This window comes from Pan troglodytes, chromosome 10 (genome assembly GCF_028858775.2).
Source record: "Pan troglodytes isolate AG18354 chromosome 10, NHGRI_mPanTro3-v2.0_pri, whole genome shotgun sequence".
Classification (NCBI taxonomy): Eukaryota; Metazoa; Chordata; class Mammalia; order Primates; family Hominidae; genus Pan; species Pan troglodytes.
This window is the reverse complement of record NC_072408.2, coordinates 101,403,329-101,420,208: the sequence shown is the minus strand read 5'-3', so window position 1 is coordinate 101,420,208 and position 16,880 is coordinate 101,403,329. Positions and strand designations below refer to the sequence as shown.

The 16,880-nt window shown below is 44.1% G+C and overlaps 1 protein-coding gene across 5 annotated transcripts in view; it reads left to right on the top strand.

Annotated features, from left to right (window-relative positions):
• Positions 1-16,029, top strand: part of TMCC3 (transmembrane and coiled-coil domain family 3) — a 307,508-nt gene extending 291,479 nt beyond the window's left edge. For all 5 annotated transcript variants that reach the window (XM_009426008.5, XM_063786957.1, XM_001141714.6 and 2 more), the window contains exons 2-4: positions 2,068-2,984; positions 6,045-6,180; positions 12,859-16,029. In XM_009426008.5, the coding sequence (XP_009424283.1) occupies positions 2,068-2,984; positions 6,045-6,180; positions 12,859-13,161 (1,356 nt within the window). In that variant the 3' untranslated portion in view covers positions 13,162-16,029. The remainder of the gene's footprint in view (positions 1-2,067; positions 2,985-6,044; positions 6,181-12,858) is intronic.
• Positions 16,030-16,880: the final 851 nt, after the last annotated feature.

The following is a 16,880-nucleotide window of genomic DNA, read 5'->3' as shown; positions in this document are numbered from 1 at the left end:
ATCTAGGATGGTGTCCCACTGTGCTGCTGTGCTCCCTCCTCTGGAATAAAGCACTGGGCAGGATTTATTACGTGGTGCAGTGTTAATACCCGTTGTTGGATATGGTCCATATTCAAGTCTGGATCACCTAGAGCATTAGTCTGTTCTCACATTGCTATAAAGAAATACCTGAATCCTGATAATTTATAAGAAAAGAAGTTTAATTGGCTCACGGTTCTGCAGGCTGTATACAGGAAGCATGGCTTCCTCTGGTTCTGGGGAGGCTGCAGGGAGCTTTTACTCATGGTGGAAGGCAGAGCGGGAGCAGGCACTTCCCATGGCGAAAGCAGGAGGATGCCTGCAAGAGAGGGGAGGTGCTACACACTTGTAAACAACCAAATCTCAGGAGGACTCACTACCATGAGAACAGCAGCAGAGGGATGATGCTAAACCATTCATGAGAAATCCACCCCCATGATTCAATCACCTCCCACCAGGCCTCACCTCCAACATTGGGGATTACAATTGAACATGAGATTTGGATAGGGACACAGATCCAAACCATATCACTTAGTGGGAGATTCATTAATTTTTTACTAATTTTTTTGCTGTCAGCCCACTAATTCCTTAAAAAAAAGGTAAGATGCTGAATATTGTCTTGCTTCTCATTTGATTTCTATTAAGACTGTATATCAAGTCATTAATCTAATCAAAGGGATATTGACAAATGAGATGCTTCAGTTTGGATCTTAAGACTTGTTTGTAGATTGTGTTTGAACTCTACAAAGAGCTGTTTTTCATCCTCCAGGAACATCAACAATGGAGTGACCTGACATGGAAAGAGGGTTACAGTTAGGAGGACTTGGATTCAAATCCTGGCCTTAACCCTTGGTTTCTACATGTTTATGAATCTAGCATGTTCTTTGTCTGGCATGGTAGTGAAGTGAGACAACCCACGAGAGGCATCCATAGACCCTGGGATATGGTCTACTTCTGCCTTTTCCCTTTAGAGCACACACTTGCCACCCCCTTCACCGGGAAACTCAATGCTACCTTGCAGTTCTTTTCCCTAAATGGCCCTTGAGTGAGAAAACTATTTTATGTGGTCTTAGTTTTCTCATTATTTTATTTATTTATTTTTTGAGACAGAGTCTCACTCTGTTGTCCAGTCTAGATAGAGTACAGTGGTGTGATCTCGGCTCACTGCAACCTCCACCTTTCGGGTTCAAGTGATTATCCTGCCTCAGTCTCCCGAGTAGCTGGGATTACAGGTGCCCACCACCATGCCCAACTAATTTTGTATTTTTAGTAGAGATGGGGTTTCACCATGTTAGCCAGGCTGGTCTCAAACTCCCGACCTCAGGTGATCCACCTGCCTGGGCCTCCCAAAGTGCTGGGATTATAGGTGTGAGCCACCTCGCCCAGCAGCGCCCCCCGCCCCCGCCATTTTTTTTTAATATCACTGTGGTGTGGTTTGGGGTTGTTTCCATATCTAAATACTGTTGTATTACCCAATTATTAAAGTTAATCTTGTACCATATTATTCTATCACATCTATTTAATGATTCCATTGAGAAAATAATGTTCTTGTTTGATGGATGTACCTGCTCATATCTTTTTCCCTATTTTTCCCCATCTTTCTTTTAAAAAAAAAAAAAAAAAGATTCTCCTTCTATCAAGTGAGTGAGTTCTGAGTTGGATGCGTTCCCCATAGTGGTGAAGTTCCCAGTGAATGTGGTATGGCAGGCATTCCAGTTACCTGGGCACTTTGGGAGACCGGGACTGACTGGTGACCTCATTCTATTTTGCGTTTTCTACCCTGGGAGCCAGGTTACAGTCTCATCACACAAAAAAAGTGGATACCCTGGGAGATCTGAATCTCACAGCTACTTAGGTAGATGGATGCAGGAAGGAGCCAGGCTGCCCCTATGTTCAACTGGAGGGGACAGCAGGGGGATTTTATCCCGTGACACTTGTAGTTCGAAAAACTGGGACTTAATGTATGTATCTTGTATGTGCACAGATTCTGTCACAGTAATTATCTCTTTGACTTCAAATTTTAATGTGCTTCTTTCCTGTCTCTTTCAGGTAGAACGTCATGACATGAATACCTTAAGCCTGCCCCTGAACATACGCCGAGGGGGGTCAGACACCAACCTCAACTTTGATGTCCCGGATGGCATCCTGGACTTCCACAAGGTCAAACTCACTGCAGACAGCCTGAAGCAAAAAATTCTAAAGGTAACAGAGCAGATAAAAATTGAGCAAACATCGCGCGATGGGAATGTTGCGGAGTATCTGAAACTAGTGAACAACGCGGACAAGCAGCAGGCGGGACGTATCAAGCAAGTCTTTGAGAAGAAGAATCAGAAATCAGCTCACTCCATCGCCCAGCTGCAGAAGAAGTTAGAGCAGTATCATCGAAAGCTCAGAGAGATCGAGCAGAATGGAGCCTCCAGGAGCTCAAAGGACATTTCCAAAGACCACCTGAAGGATATACATCGCTCTTTGAAAGATGCCCACGTGAAATCTCGAACTGCCCCCCATTGCATGGAGAGCAGCAAATCGGGCATGCCAGGGGTCTCACTTACTCCACCTGTGTTTGTTTTCAATAAGTCCAGAGAGTTTGCCAACCTGATCCGGAATAAGTTTGGCAGCGCCGACAACATTGCTCACTTGAAAAATTCCTTAGAGGAGTTTAGGCCAGAGGCGAGTGCCAGGGCCTACGGGGGCAGCGCTACCATCGTGAACAAACCCAAGTATGGCAGTGATGATGAATGTTCGAGTGGCACGTCAGGCTCGGCCGACAGTAACGGAAACCAGTCGTTTGGGGCTGGTGGAGCCAGCACACTGGACAGCCAGGGGAAGCTCGCCGTGATCCTGGAGGAACTGAGGGAGATCAAGGATACCCAAGCTCAGCTGGCTGAGGACATCGAGGCACTGAAGGTGCAGTTTAAGAGAGAATATGGTTTTATTTCTCAGACCCTGCAAGAGGAAAGATACAGGTATTTCAAAGTATTCCATTGGCGTGTTTTTTATTTTTTATTTTTTTATTTTATTTTATTTTTTCATTTTGAAAACTTTTTTATTACCACGGATACTTAGTGGGTACATGATAGGTGTGGCATTCTTTTAAAAGGATGAGTTACTGCAGAGAGATTGCTTGAAATGAGAATGCCTTGTTACATTTTCAATAAATATGGATACGGATTAAAGGGCGTTTAGCAATCAATACATCCCTAATGTATTGATGCATCCCTCATCCAAAAATCTGAAATCCAGAATGTTCCCAAATCTGAAACTTTTGGAGTGTCAGCACAATGCCACAACTGGAAAATTCCACAAATAAATACTTAACACAAACTTGAGGCACAAAATTATTTAAAATATGGTACACCTTTACCTTCAAGCTATGTGTATATGGTGCATAGGAAACAAATGAATTTTGTCTTTAGACTTGGGTCCCATTTTTGAGGTATCTCCGTATATATATGCAAATATTCCAAAATCTGAAAAAAATCAAAATCTGAAACACTTTTGGTCCCAAGCATTTCAGATAAGGGATACCCAATAATTTCCATCCTTCATGACTCTAAGTTTATAATTTGTGGCTTTTAGCTGACAATTAGAGAAGGATTTATGTGTGGGTCCTTAAATTATCGGATACAGGCAACAACTCACGTGCGTCTTAAGATGCTGATTCAGTAGACTTCCGTTATAGTGTCATTATGCTAATTCAGAGATCTATATTTGATTTCCCTCCATAACAACTGTCAAGTACACACTTACTCATTACCCAACAAAGTTAATCTTATATGGCACATCAATCTTGAAGTCCTTATGTAATTGTTTCTTTGTTTGTTTGAGATGGAGTTTTCACTCTTTCTCCCAGGCTGGAGTGCAGTGGTGCGATCTTGGCTCACTGCAGCCTCTGCCTTCTGGTTTCAAGCGATCCTCCTGCCTAAGCCTCCCGAGTAGCTGGGATTACACGCACCCGCCACCACGCCCAGCTAATTTTTATATTTTTAGTAGAGACGGGGTTTCACCATATTGGCCAGGCTGGTCTCAAACACCTGACCTCAGGTGATTCACCCGCCTTGTCCTCCCAAAGTGCTGGGATTATAGACATGAACCACTGCGCCCAGCCTATGTAATGTATTTTTTTATGTTCTGTAGTTTGCTCATTAAACTTTTTACTCTAAAGTAAAATAAAGAACTTTCCAAAGTCATCTTAAGATTAAAGTATACATTCAAAACCTTTGGCTTATATTAGGTAATTTTAAAGTAGATGTTTTGTAGGCTGGCTTTTAGGTGCTTATAACTTATTAACACAAAGTGTGTAAGCCCAAATATAAGGTCATTTTCCCCATTTTTTCCAATAAAGAGATACTTCAGAAGTTTTTTAGTCAAAGTTAATAATACATTAACTTCTAAAAATGTAGATAAAATAGTAAAATGCCTATTACATACTATAACATTAAAAGTTTAAATTTAGGTTACTTATTGTTTTATAATTGATGTATGATTTTATGTCTGTATTAATTTAGAAATGTGGCCTTTTCAATTCTCCAATTTTATGAAACAAAATTTTTTTCCATATGCATCTTTGGAATCTTTGTCACACAAGAATTATATTTTAAGTCACAGCTTTTCCAGAGTATGAACGTCAATTCTATCGAAATAGTCTGGGATATAGCACTTTCTAGATGCACATTTTCTCCCAAGTTACAGATCCCTATTTATGTGAGTTCAGGACGGTTTCTGTTTGCATCTGTCCTGTGGTTACGTTTGTGACCCGCGTGTTACAGTCACCACCTGTATTACTGAAGAGACCTTTAAAGGCTTATTCACAGCAGTAGCAGCATTTGACATCTGAGAAGTCATGCCTGAGAATAAGCATTAAATCTGGATGAAGCTCTTTGGTCCTCTTTATAAAATGATTCTGTCAGGTGACCTATGTAAGCATCTGAAATTGGCGTTGATCAAAGTCATTCCAGTCTAATGAATGCATCTTCTCCAAGCAGTACATCCTGTTTCAAAATACACAGTATAAGATTTTTTGTTTTGTTTTGTTTGTTGTTGTTGTTTTGAGATGGAGTCTTGCTCTGTCGCCTAGGCTAGAGTGCAGTAGCGCGATCTGGGCTCACTGCAGCCTCCACCTTCTGGGTTCAAGCAATTCTCCCATCTCAGCCTCCCGAGTAGCTGGGATTATAGGCACGTGCCACCACACCCAGCTAATTTTTGTATTTTTAGTAGAGACGGAGTTTCACCATGTTGGCCAGACTGGTCTCGAACTCCTGACCCCAGGTGATCCACCTGCCTTGGCCTCCCAGAGTGTTAGGATTACAGGCGTGAGCCACTGCACCCAGCTAAGGTTTCAAATATGAGAAAAATAATCTTCAGTGAGAGGGGCAGGGCACAGGAATGAGAATCTTTGTACTTCTGTTCCTTTAGATTTGGACATTTTGAAACACTGCATGATGAACCATCTATAATTTGTAATAAGCTTAATTTTGTATTGTCAGTTAAGTTCCAAGAGCTGAAATCCATAATCAGTGTGTGTTTGCATGCTGGGAAATAGTAGAGTTGACCCCAGAGTAGAAGGTGATACTAAAAGCATGGTGCTTTCCCTGTGGGCTCTCTGGCCATGAACCCCAACAGCAGTGTCAGGGCAGAATAGGGAAAAGGCACCACAGACACCAGAGGTCCTGGCCCTCCTTTAGCAGGATCCCACAGAGCCCTGTCTCCTGCCTGGCCCTGGCAAATGCATCAGCTGATGAGCTCTATCTTGAGGTCACCGCAGCTAGCTAAGGTGCTAGTCTGACCCGTGTGCACCTTCAGTGGCAAGGACAGAGAGTCAAGACCCCAGAGACTGGATCTTTCCAGAGCTGGGACTCAGTGTTATCCAAAAGCTCAATTCCCACAGCTAGCCTTACTCTTTTAGAAAAACAGCCCATCGGGAATGAGAGCAAGCCAAAAGGTACTGGCGCAGGAAGATAAAAAGGACATCGTTCCACAATGTGCTGTGAAAGGTCACACTGGGAATCGGCTCCTCTCTTTTAAAGGTATGAGCGACTGGAGGACCAGCTGCATGACCTGACGGACCTACATCAGCATGAGACAGCCAACCTGAAGCAGGAGCTGGCCAGCATTGAGGAGAAGGTGGCCTACCAGGCCTACGAGCGCTCACGGGACATCCAGGTACCTTTCCCTTTGTGATTAGACACAGGCCTGGGCTCTTCCCGAGCCTTAATTCATTTAACAGTCTAAATGTTTATGCCTAAGTCCTAGAGGGTTTCTGGCACATGGCACAAAATGTTTTCTCTGCACAAACATTTTATCTGCACCACGTTAACCCCACTAGTTCATGTTATAGTCATTACTAAGTAAAAAGACAATATTCTTTTTTTTTTCTTTTTCTTTTTCTTTTTCTTTTTTTTTTTTTTTTTTGAGGTGAGTCTCGCTCTGTGGCCCAGGCTGGAGTGCAGTGGGTGATCTCAGCTCACTGCGACCTCTGCCTCCCGAGTTCAAACGATTCTTCTGCCTCAGTCTCCTGAGTAGCTGGGGCTATAGGCACATGCCACCATGCCTGGCTAATTTTTTTGTATTTTTAGTAGAGACGGGGTTTCACCATGTTGGCCAGGCTGGTCTCAAACTCCTGACCTCAAGTGATCTGCCCACCTTAGCCTCCCAAAGTGCTGGGATTACAGGTGTGAGCCACCGTGCCTGGCTAAGAGACAATATTCTTTATACTTTATGCCTAAATCAATTAACAAGTATTTATTATCCACCCCAAGCCCATCACCGCCAAAACTGTAAAATGTAAAAATAGGAGACAATCTCTGGCTTCAAGAAGCTCACTGCCTAGGTGGAGAGTGTGGGATAGCACAACTGCCAAAGAACTCAAGACAGCACAAACATTGGCCAATTTACACGACACGGACTCTGTGAGCCACAGAAATTTAGCCATGTGGCGCCTAGCAAGCTGTGGACCATGGGAGCAGTCAGTCATTCAGTGGCAAAACATTTCCACGTTCAGTCCCACGTCTGCCATATCAGTTGTGTGACCCTGAGTAAGACTTGAGCCTATTCACTCATCTGTAAAATAATAGCATTCACATGGCCAGGCGCTGTGGCTCACAGCACTTTGGGAGGCCAAGGCGGTTGGGTCACGAGGTCAGGAGATTGAGACCATCCTGGCTAACATGGTGAAACCCCGTCTCTACTAAAAATACAAAAAATTAGCCAGGCGTGATGGCACACACCTGTAGTCCCAGCTACTCGGGAGGCTGAGGCAGGAGAATCGCTTGAATCCGGGAGGCAGAGGTTGCAATGAGCCGAGATCGCGCCATTGCACTCCAGCCTGGACGACACAGTGAGAGTCTGTCTCAAAAAATAAATAAATTAATTAATTAATAATAGCATTTGTATTTGTAAGAAATTAAAGCACTTCGATATATACTGTGTGCTCAATACTAGCAAAACACTTCACAGGTTTCTTTTTTTCCCATTTACTTCTCAGCAACACTTTAAGGTAGTTTCTGTTATTATCCCCACTTCTCAGATATGGAGACCGAGGCACAGAGAGGTTAAGTGGCCTAAACAAGATCTTGCAAGTCATCCTTAAGGAAGGAATGTAATTGAATGTCCTAGAGAAGGCGGGACTGGAAGGAATGGGTAGGATCTGGGTGGTTGGGAGGAAAGGATAATGGGATCAATATAAACAAAGTTGTGCTCCAGTATTTCCTAATGTGATCCTAGCACGTAGTGAAACAACCCCAGGCTCCTTGATTGCCTTTAAAAAAAAAATTGCCCAGGGCTGGTGGCTCACACCTGTAATCCTAGCACTTTGGTAGGTTGAGGCAGGAGGATCACTTGAAGCCAGGAGTTTGAGACCAGCCTGGGCAACATAGTGAGACCCCTCGATCTCTAAAAACAACTTTTTTTTAAATTAGCTGGGTGTGGCAGTGTGTACCTGTAGTCCCAGCAACTCAGGAGTCTGAGGTAGGAGGATGGCTTGAGCCCAGGAGTTCAAGGTTACAGTGATTGTGCCAATGCACTCCAGCCTGGGGGGTGACAGAGTGAGGCCCTGTGTCTCTTAGAAAAGTACTCTTCAAGCAATGCCCAGCTTCATTTTTATGAATTTTCTCTGTGGACAGTAGTCATTTTCTCCAGCTCTAGGAAGGCTGAAGGCTGTAAGTCCAAGCCCCACTTTACAAGGGAGAAAATTAAACATAAAGATAGCGCTTTATCCTGCAATGTGTGACCTGGAGTTTCAACTGGCCACATTTTTATTCCACTCTGCTGAGGGCTGAGCCTGTGCTAATCCCAGATGCCTACTTGGGACAGTTCTGGGAACCAACACATCAGAGCTGATGGGAAATTCTGCCCCCAGAGACTGCATCTCAAAAGACACTTGGGAGGTTTCTGGCCCTGTTCTGGATTAAGAGACTTTGCTTCACCACTGGCTTATTCGAGAAACTTGAACCCATTTAAATGTTAAATGTTGCCAAGTGGGCCGAGTGCAGTGGCTCATGCCTATAATCGCAGCACTTTGGGAGGCTGAGGTAGAAGGATCATCTGAAGCCAGGAGTTCAAGACCATCCTGGCCAACATAGTTAGAAAAAAAATTTTTTTTAATTATTATAGCTGGACATGGTGGCATGCCTATAAACTTAGCTACTTGAGAGGCCGACGAGGGAGGAGTTTGTGGCTGCAGTGAGCTGTGATCACACCACTGCACTCCAGTCTGGGCGACAGAGCAAGACCTTGTCTCCAAAAAACAAATAAAAATGTTGCCAAGTGAACAGTACAATTGCTTCACGAAGTCGTTCTATTTTAGAGCATGTTTCGGGTGTCACTGGGTGGTATCTGAATGCATGGTTTTCTTATTTAGGGGATAGTTTGGGTTAATATTGTTCTTCTGTGTTTTAACAAACATATTTTAGTGGTGAAGGAGGGACCACACAAAGGGAACTTAAAAATCCAGAGAGGTTCATTTCGACGTTTTCTGGTTTCATCTCTCACTCAGAAGTGCAAAGAGGACATCTGTGTGAATGACTGGAGCGTCTTCCCTGTCACGTTGGTTAGAATCCTGGCCCTTCTCACGTATGCTATGTGACCCTGGATGAGTTAGTGCTCTGTGCCTCAGTTTCCTCCTTAATAAAATGGAAATATTAATGAGCTCTACCTCAAAAGGTTGTCAAGGAAGATTAAATGGAATAATCATGTAAAGTATTGAAATCTTTGCCTGGCACATAGTAAACAGTCAAAAAATAAATACTGTCCATTCTTTTTATTACATCCGGGAGTAGCCACAATCCTCAGGGCTTCTAGCAATTGGGCCTTTTGACTTCATCATTTTTTCATATTTGTTTTGTTCTTACAGGCACGGTTACACAAAGGGAATGGGCTGCCAGAGACAGGGAGGCTGTTGCCTGCAGGGATGTCAGGGTTTTGTTGTTTTAAACAACTGAGTGGTTTTTTAAACCCTGAATTCCCAGTTAAAAACGTTTCAAGATAACCCCTTTTTATGGTCATCATCCCCAGTAAGTTAATTACTGGAATCAAGGAAGTACCACAAATTGTGGGGCTGAATACTCTGGCTGCTGTGACTCAAATTCCTTGGAATTCACCCTTAATTTTCTTGTATTTTTCTTTTGGTTAAAAAAAATTGACAGCAGTTGTAAGACAATCCTAAGATCGGTCTATTTGTACACGTAATTCATCTTATAATCAAAGATTCATGGATTTTCCTAAAAGGTTGGTCTTTTATCTTGTTCCATCACCTTTTCTGTGTTATGCCTAAAATAGAGGAAACCTTGGACCCAAGTGGTTGAAAAGAACACATGATTTCTAGTACATGCCTGTTATTGTTGAAAGCCAGCACTTTCTCTAATGTAAGATCTGAAGAAGTTTTATCCTTTTCGTTGGTAGCCTAGTATAATAGAAGTTACTATAGTAACAGAGAACCTGTTCTTTGGCCCATAGAGTTATTCAGCAGAAGAAAAGCAAATCAATCTTGGAGCCATTATTCTTGTTTAAAACCTGAAAAGGTGACTATATTTTAATTGAGCAAACACAGATTGGCAAATGAGTTAGAACAGAGAGGGGCACATTGTACTACCTCTAGTTAGATCCTTTTCACCCTGCAGGCCTGAAGGTTTCTCTCTCAAGCCTCAAGCCTCACATTCTGTTTTTTTTTGTTTTTTTTTTTTTTTTTTTTGAGACTGTCTTACTCTGTTGCCCGGGCTGGAGTGTAGTGGCGTGATCTCGGCTCACTGCAACCTCCGCCTCCTGGGTTCAAGTGATTCTCCTGCCTCAACCTCCTGAGTAGCTGGTATTACAGGTGCATGCCACCATGCCCAGCTAATTTTTGTATTTTTTTTTTAGTAAAGAGGGGGTTTCACCATATTGGCCAGGCTGGTCTTGAACTCCTGATCTCAAGTGATCCACCCACCTCGGCCTCCCAGAATGCTGGGATTACAGGCATGCGCCACTGTACCCATCAAGCCTCACATTCTCTTACTGGCACCTAGCTGTCTCTTTCATATTCAGCCAGTGTGTGGCACGTGCTGCATGCCTGGCGCTGGCTCTGTGCTGGAGAGGACAGCAAATGCCAGATGGGCTAGTTCCTGTCCTCAGGCAGCGTATGTCTTGTGGTTGGGGAGGAGAGCTGAAGGGAGACTTGATCTCATCTCATGGATCAGGAAAGGCTTCCCCAGAGATGTGGCAATCAACACGAGACCTAAAAAATGAGTGGGAGATCCATGGGTGAAGAAGGGATGGAGTAGGGGAGGCACATGTCTCAGGCAGAGTGTACTGAATATGCAGAAGCCCTGAGGTGAGTCTATGCTCCTTTTCAGAACTTAGAATAAAGCTGGGTGTGGTGGCTCGCACTTGTAATTCCAGTCATTCAGGGGGAATGGAGGCAGGAGACCAGAGGTTGAGGTTGAAGTGAGCTCTGACTGTGCCATTGCACCCTAGCCTGGGCAACAGAGTGAGACCCTGTCTCTTAAAAGAAAAAAAAGAACTTAGAAAAGGCCAGAGTACTGTGACAGGGCAAGCGGCTGGCATGAAGTCATTAAGTGAGGGAGGAGAGGGAGCTGAACCTGGCCTTGCAAGGCCTCAGAAGGCCATGTTAAAGATTGTAAAGGTTTTATGAAAAGGGGTGATACCAAATATGCATCCTTAAAAGACCGCTTGGGTGGCTGTGTGGAAAATGGATTCGTGAGGGTGGGGAACAAAAGGGTGTATAGGGAAATTCGTGAAAGGTTATTGCAGGCAAGAGATCCCGGTGACTTAGATTGGGGTGCTGACCGGGTGGAGAGAGAACCGGACCAATTGAGCTAGAAACTGGATGTTGCCTCCGTGGCTGGGCGACGGGTTGGATGAGAAGGGTATCAGGGTATGCCCGTTAGGCTTCTGGTATGAGGAACTGGGTGGATCATGGTGCTGTACTCTGAGAAGAAGGACACTGGAAGGGAACAGAGTTGACTGCAGGTGTTGGGTAGCTGCAATACATGAAGCCATATTTGTACGTGTTGCATCTGAGGTGCTTTCAAGAAGCTCTGATGGAGATGTCAAAGAGGCACGGAGATCTGTGAGTCAATCTCAGAAGAAGAACTGGCCTAGAGATACACTTGTAGCCATCTGTGTCTTAGTAATTGAAGACTTGGCATGGATGAGATCCAGGGAGATAGCCTCGGATGGTGTCCTGAGTAACACCGCGTTCAGAGAGCAGGTGAAAGCACAGTTGCCCCACAGTCAGCCCCATTCCCTTCCCCTCCCTTCTCTCGCCTTCCTCCGCCAATCTCTAACTGATGGACAAAAATCTTTGAGCGGTGGAAATAAGGACTGGCCATTGGAGATCCCACACACTCCTTGGCTGAAAGGTGGAGTAGTCACAAAGTGGAACCTCCCTCCTCCTCTGCTTTGTCCCTGATGGCACCAACAGGCACCAATATTTTATATCACTTTATTTCAAAAATAGGTAAAGTCAGGCTGGGCATGGTGGCTCATGCCTGTAATTCCACCACTGTGGGAGGCCGTGGCAGGCAGATCACTTGAGGTCAGGAGTTTGAGACCAGCCTGGCCAACATGGTAAAACCCTGTCTCTACTAAAAATACAAAAATTAGCCAAGCGTGGTGGCGTGCACCTGTAATCCCAGCTACTCAGGAGGCTGAGGCAGGAGAATTGCTTAAACCCAGAAGGCAGAGGTTGCAGTGAGCCGAGATCACGCCACTGTACTCCAGCCTGGGTGACAGAGTGAAACTCTGTCTCAAAAAAAAAAAAAAAAAAAAAAAAAAGATGAAGTCGGCTGGGCATGGTGGCTCACACCTATAATCCCAGCGTTCTGGGAGGCCGAGGTGGGCCGATCACGAGGTCAGGAGATCGAGACCATCCTTGCCAATATGGCGAAACCCCATCTCTACTAAAAATACAAAAATTAGCCAGACATGGTGGTGCGCGCCTGTAGTCCCAGCTACTTGGGGGGCTGAGGCAGGAGAGTTGCTTGAACCCAGGAGGCGGAGGTTGCAGTGAGCTGAGATCGCACCACTGCACTCCAGCCTGGTGACAGAGCAAGACTACATCTCAAAAAAAAACAGGTAAAGTCAAAAAACTTAGCCATACTTCCTCATTTATGGTATTTTGTGGTTGTATCCACATGCTCTTCTACTCGTGAACAACAGGAGAAAATGAGCCTGGGATTCTTGTTCCACATCTTTGTCTATCACCATCATCATCGGTTTGGGGATTCGCAGCCGCCTGGGCATTGGGCTTTCTGAGCTGGGGCTTTTGTGTACAGCTGAGCGAGCACTCACGTGTTGCTCACCATCCCAACACCGTTTGACCCTTGCTCTCCCTCTTGCTCACAGGAAGCCTTGGAATCCTGCCAGACTCGCATTTCTAAGCTGGAGCTCCACCAGCAAGAGCAGCAAGCTCTGCAGACAGACACCGTGAATGCTAAAGTTCTCCTGGGGAGGTGCATCAACGTGATCCTGGCCTTCATGACTGTCATCTTAGTGTGTGTGTCCACCATCGCGAAGTTCGTCTCACCCATGATGAAGAGTCGCTGCCACATTCTTGGCACCTTCTTTGCCGTGACTCTTCTTGCTATATTTTGTAAAAACTGGGACCATATCCTGTGTGCCATAGAAAGGATGATAATACCAAGATGAAGCCACTGGTTCCTGCCTTCAAGTTCTTTCAAGTTTTATTTTAAAGAAAACTCTGTGCATACTACCAAATTTTACAGTGAATGATTGTGCGGACTCGTGTGTAAGAAAAACTAGGGCTGTGTGGTGTAAATAACTACAATTCTCTTAACTCGGTAGCAGTTGCCAACTCAGTCCTTGTACTTCGTTAACACGAATCTGTTTCAGAGCTCTCCTACCTTGCTCACTGCCTTAATCAGACCGATTTCCTGCCCACCTGACCAGCCCAGCGTGGTAAACCTCTGTATATTGAGACCTTGGCATAATTGGTGATCCAGAAGAAAGAGGTCTCTCTCCTAAGCCACTGTCAGAATTGAGCTTCACAATTGCTAATGGTTGTTTTCTGTGAGTCCTATATAAAGCAAGGATATGCATGATTCAGGGAATGAAGAATCACAGGCTTGGGCAGTGTTAAACACTGTGGCCTATGGTCCCCGTGTGATCCACCCTGCTTGTCTCCAGGGGACCATAGGTCCCGTCATGTACTCAGTGTCCACAGCAGTCAGTCGTGTATGACCCTGTAACGTGGAAATCTTATCACACACCTGTTATCCAACAAGTCTACCTGAGGGGTTTTGTTACACTTTAAATGGGAAGGCATAGGGATTTATGAATGGGGCTTTCACCTTCTCATACCCAGGCAACCAACACCTGATTTTGTCTCAACTGGCTAGCAAATGCCCAGCCTTCAGAGTGTGCAGGAATGTTTTCAAATCCTTCATCAGACTGTGACTTTAACATTAATTTGGAATCCTGTGAGCACTACTCTGAAGGTTTGTGTTTTGGCAAGTCTTTTTTCTTTTTTGAGACAGGGCTCTGCTAAATATTGCTCAGGCTGGTTGCAAACTCCTTGCTTCAAGGGATCCTCCCACCTCAGCCTCCCAAGCAGCCGGGACTGCAGGCACAAGCCACCATGCCTGGCTGTTTTTTGGCAAATCTTGATTGTGATAAGCCCCCCTGGAGGATATGATTCACTTTATGTGATTCATCTTATTCACAGGTCTGTGAGGGACTGCAAAGCTTACTCAGGAAATGAAAACAAATGATGGTCATGTTGCAGTTTTTTCTTTGAAGGACAACCGAACCATAGCCTCTAAAGTTAAAGTGCACTGAGGTGTCGGAACGCTGAAAGCATGAGGAAACGAGGACGTAGGGTGTGACTGAATGGTGGCTAGATTAGTGGGAGCAATTCACCTGGATGAAGATTGAGAGCATCGTCTTTGAGAAGTGAAAGGCTAGCAAGAATAAAATAAATTAAGTCCAGTGTTTGAACCAAGGTTGCCACCTGTCTCTTAACATCTCACTGAACATAAGTCCTGAGGTATTAGGACGACCATACTGCCTCTGAGCTGAAAACATTCAAAAGTTCACATCCCTGTTTGGGGGATACCATTCACCACCTTCAGCCCAGATGATACTTTCCTTTAAATCTGTGTCTCTGTGTGTATAACAAAGAGGAAGATGGAAACAATGTTCATGGAAACTGCTGTTGAGCCCCTTGTCCCACCACTCCCGCCATCTGCTGCAGGCAGGAAGGCATGTGAGTGTACATTTTCTTCCAGAAGACATCAGGTCCCCTGGATTCAAATTAAGTGCAATATTTTGCAAACAGCTCTTCTTAGGGAAATCTCCTGAAGGAAAAAAATGTGACAGGATGTTCCATAGTCTGAGAGAATGGAATCATTGAGCATTTAGTACAAGTCCAGTGTGTGTGAGTGGGACTTAGGCAGCTCAAGCTTGCTTTTTTTTTTAAGCGTACAATTGAGTGGTTTTAGTAAATTCACAAACTTGTTCAACCATCACCACTATCTAATTCCAGACTCACGCTTTTTTAAACAATAAATGTCATTTCATGAAATCTTTGGTGATAAAGTATTTTGGATTCAGAGAAGAGCTCCCTTACCAGTCCCACCCTGATCTCATGGCTGTCTCTCCTTTCATTGTCAGACTCCCCCTGGTCTACCGCGTTGATGTGTACACACTGATCTTTCAAGTCTAGGAGACAGATAAGGAGGCCAGGTGAAAGGCAGGGAGGCAGAGAGAATGTTGTGCTTCCTTTAGCTTTTGTATTTCGATGGCCAGCATTATCCTTTACCTGTGGGCATCAGACTCAGCGTGGGCTGAGTGCTGAGTGTAACTTACACTCCTAAATCAAGCTGGGGCCTGGGTGGGCCCCTCTTGGTATCTGTGAATCTTTCCAAGCACCACTTCGGACACACCAGGGATTGAGTGCTGCTGTTAGTTTAGAGAAGGAGAGATGTCTAACCCTTGAGGTGAAGGGCTCTGGGAGGGTCCAAGAAGACGTAGGCTTCTTTTTCACACCAGCCCACACCATTCCAGTGCTCAGCCTAGCAAATGTGCTTTAACGCACACTTCTCAGACCTGTGATCCGTGTATCTTCTCCCCAGTGACAGAAGTAGAGAAGAGAATGAAAAGCAGCACACTCCGTCCCCTCTAGTCTGGAGCTGTTAACAGAATCTGCTAGAAACTAGCTTTATTCTAACATACCGTAGGATCTAAATCCTCCTACCTGGATCATGAATTCCTTTGAAATAATTCATATTTTCATTGACTCTCACTAAATGTCAAATAACCTTGTTTTCACTTGGATAGGCTCAACCTACCTGGCATATTTATTTCGCAGTCTTGTTGAAAGTTCATGAAACTTTGTACTTTTTAATAAGATGATACACTCGAAGGAAACTTTTAATCTCTGCAGTTTATTCTCTCTTAAGGAATAAACACTCCCACTGTTTGTTCTCTTCAATGTGTAAGGAGATTAAATGACATTTTAGAAATATTACAATTAAAAATAGTGATGTAGCTGTAACATATGCTGGAATTGGATATTTAATTTATGTTTGTGTCAACTATAATCCTTTCCCCACACCTTTCATTTATGGTAAACATCTTGAGCAAACCCAAAGATGGAAAGTGCTTGTTGGGTGGGTAAGCACCACCTGGTCTCTCAGCAAACACTCCTGAGTGGTTGAAGATGCTGGACATTGGATTCTAGCACTGGGTTTATCTGGTGACATAGTCTCCTGTGGGTCTTGAGTTGGTTATTTCAAGCTCAAACTTTGAATATGATTAAACCAGAACACCCCACCCCCAACTGCCAAAAAAAAAAAAAAAAAAAATGGAAATCCATAGTGAAACAGCAAAAAAGTACTCCGTTGCTGGGTTTGGACAATGAACGTGGGATTAGTCCCAAGTTTCTAGCTTGGAACGGTAGCATTTTTGCCTGCGTGATCCTCATCAGCTATTCACAGAAGGAAATCTTCCGAAACTCCGTCTTTCATTTCAGCCGGTGAGGCCGTTATCCTTCTCTGTCAATTAGCATTCATGTGGTTTTCGCTCTTTCCAGCTCTGTCACTCTTGTTTTCATTTAAATATTGCCCCACTCTGTGTTTATTGCCTTGCCATTTCTCTAGCATATCAGGTTTAATTATGGGCTCAGTAATAATGAGGAACTAGCTTCCCTCAGGCAACTAATTACTTTTGTCTTTTTTGGTCGGATTGTACCAAATTATTTTGCATTGAATGGGAATGTTTTTGCAGTGAATCCAGATATAGTTGTATTGGTTTGGAAAAACATTTAAATATATTTATTCATATGAACATGTGTGATTAAACAACCTATTTTACATATTTCTGTAATTCTGAGGAGTGGGCTGGGGGTA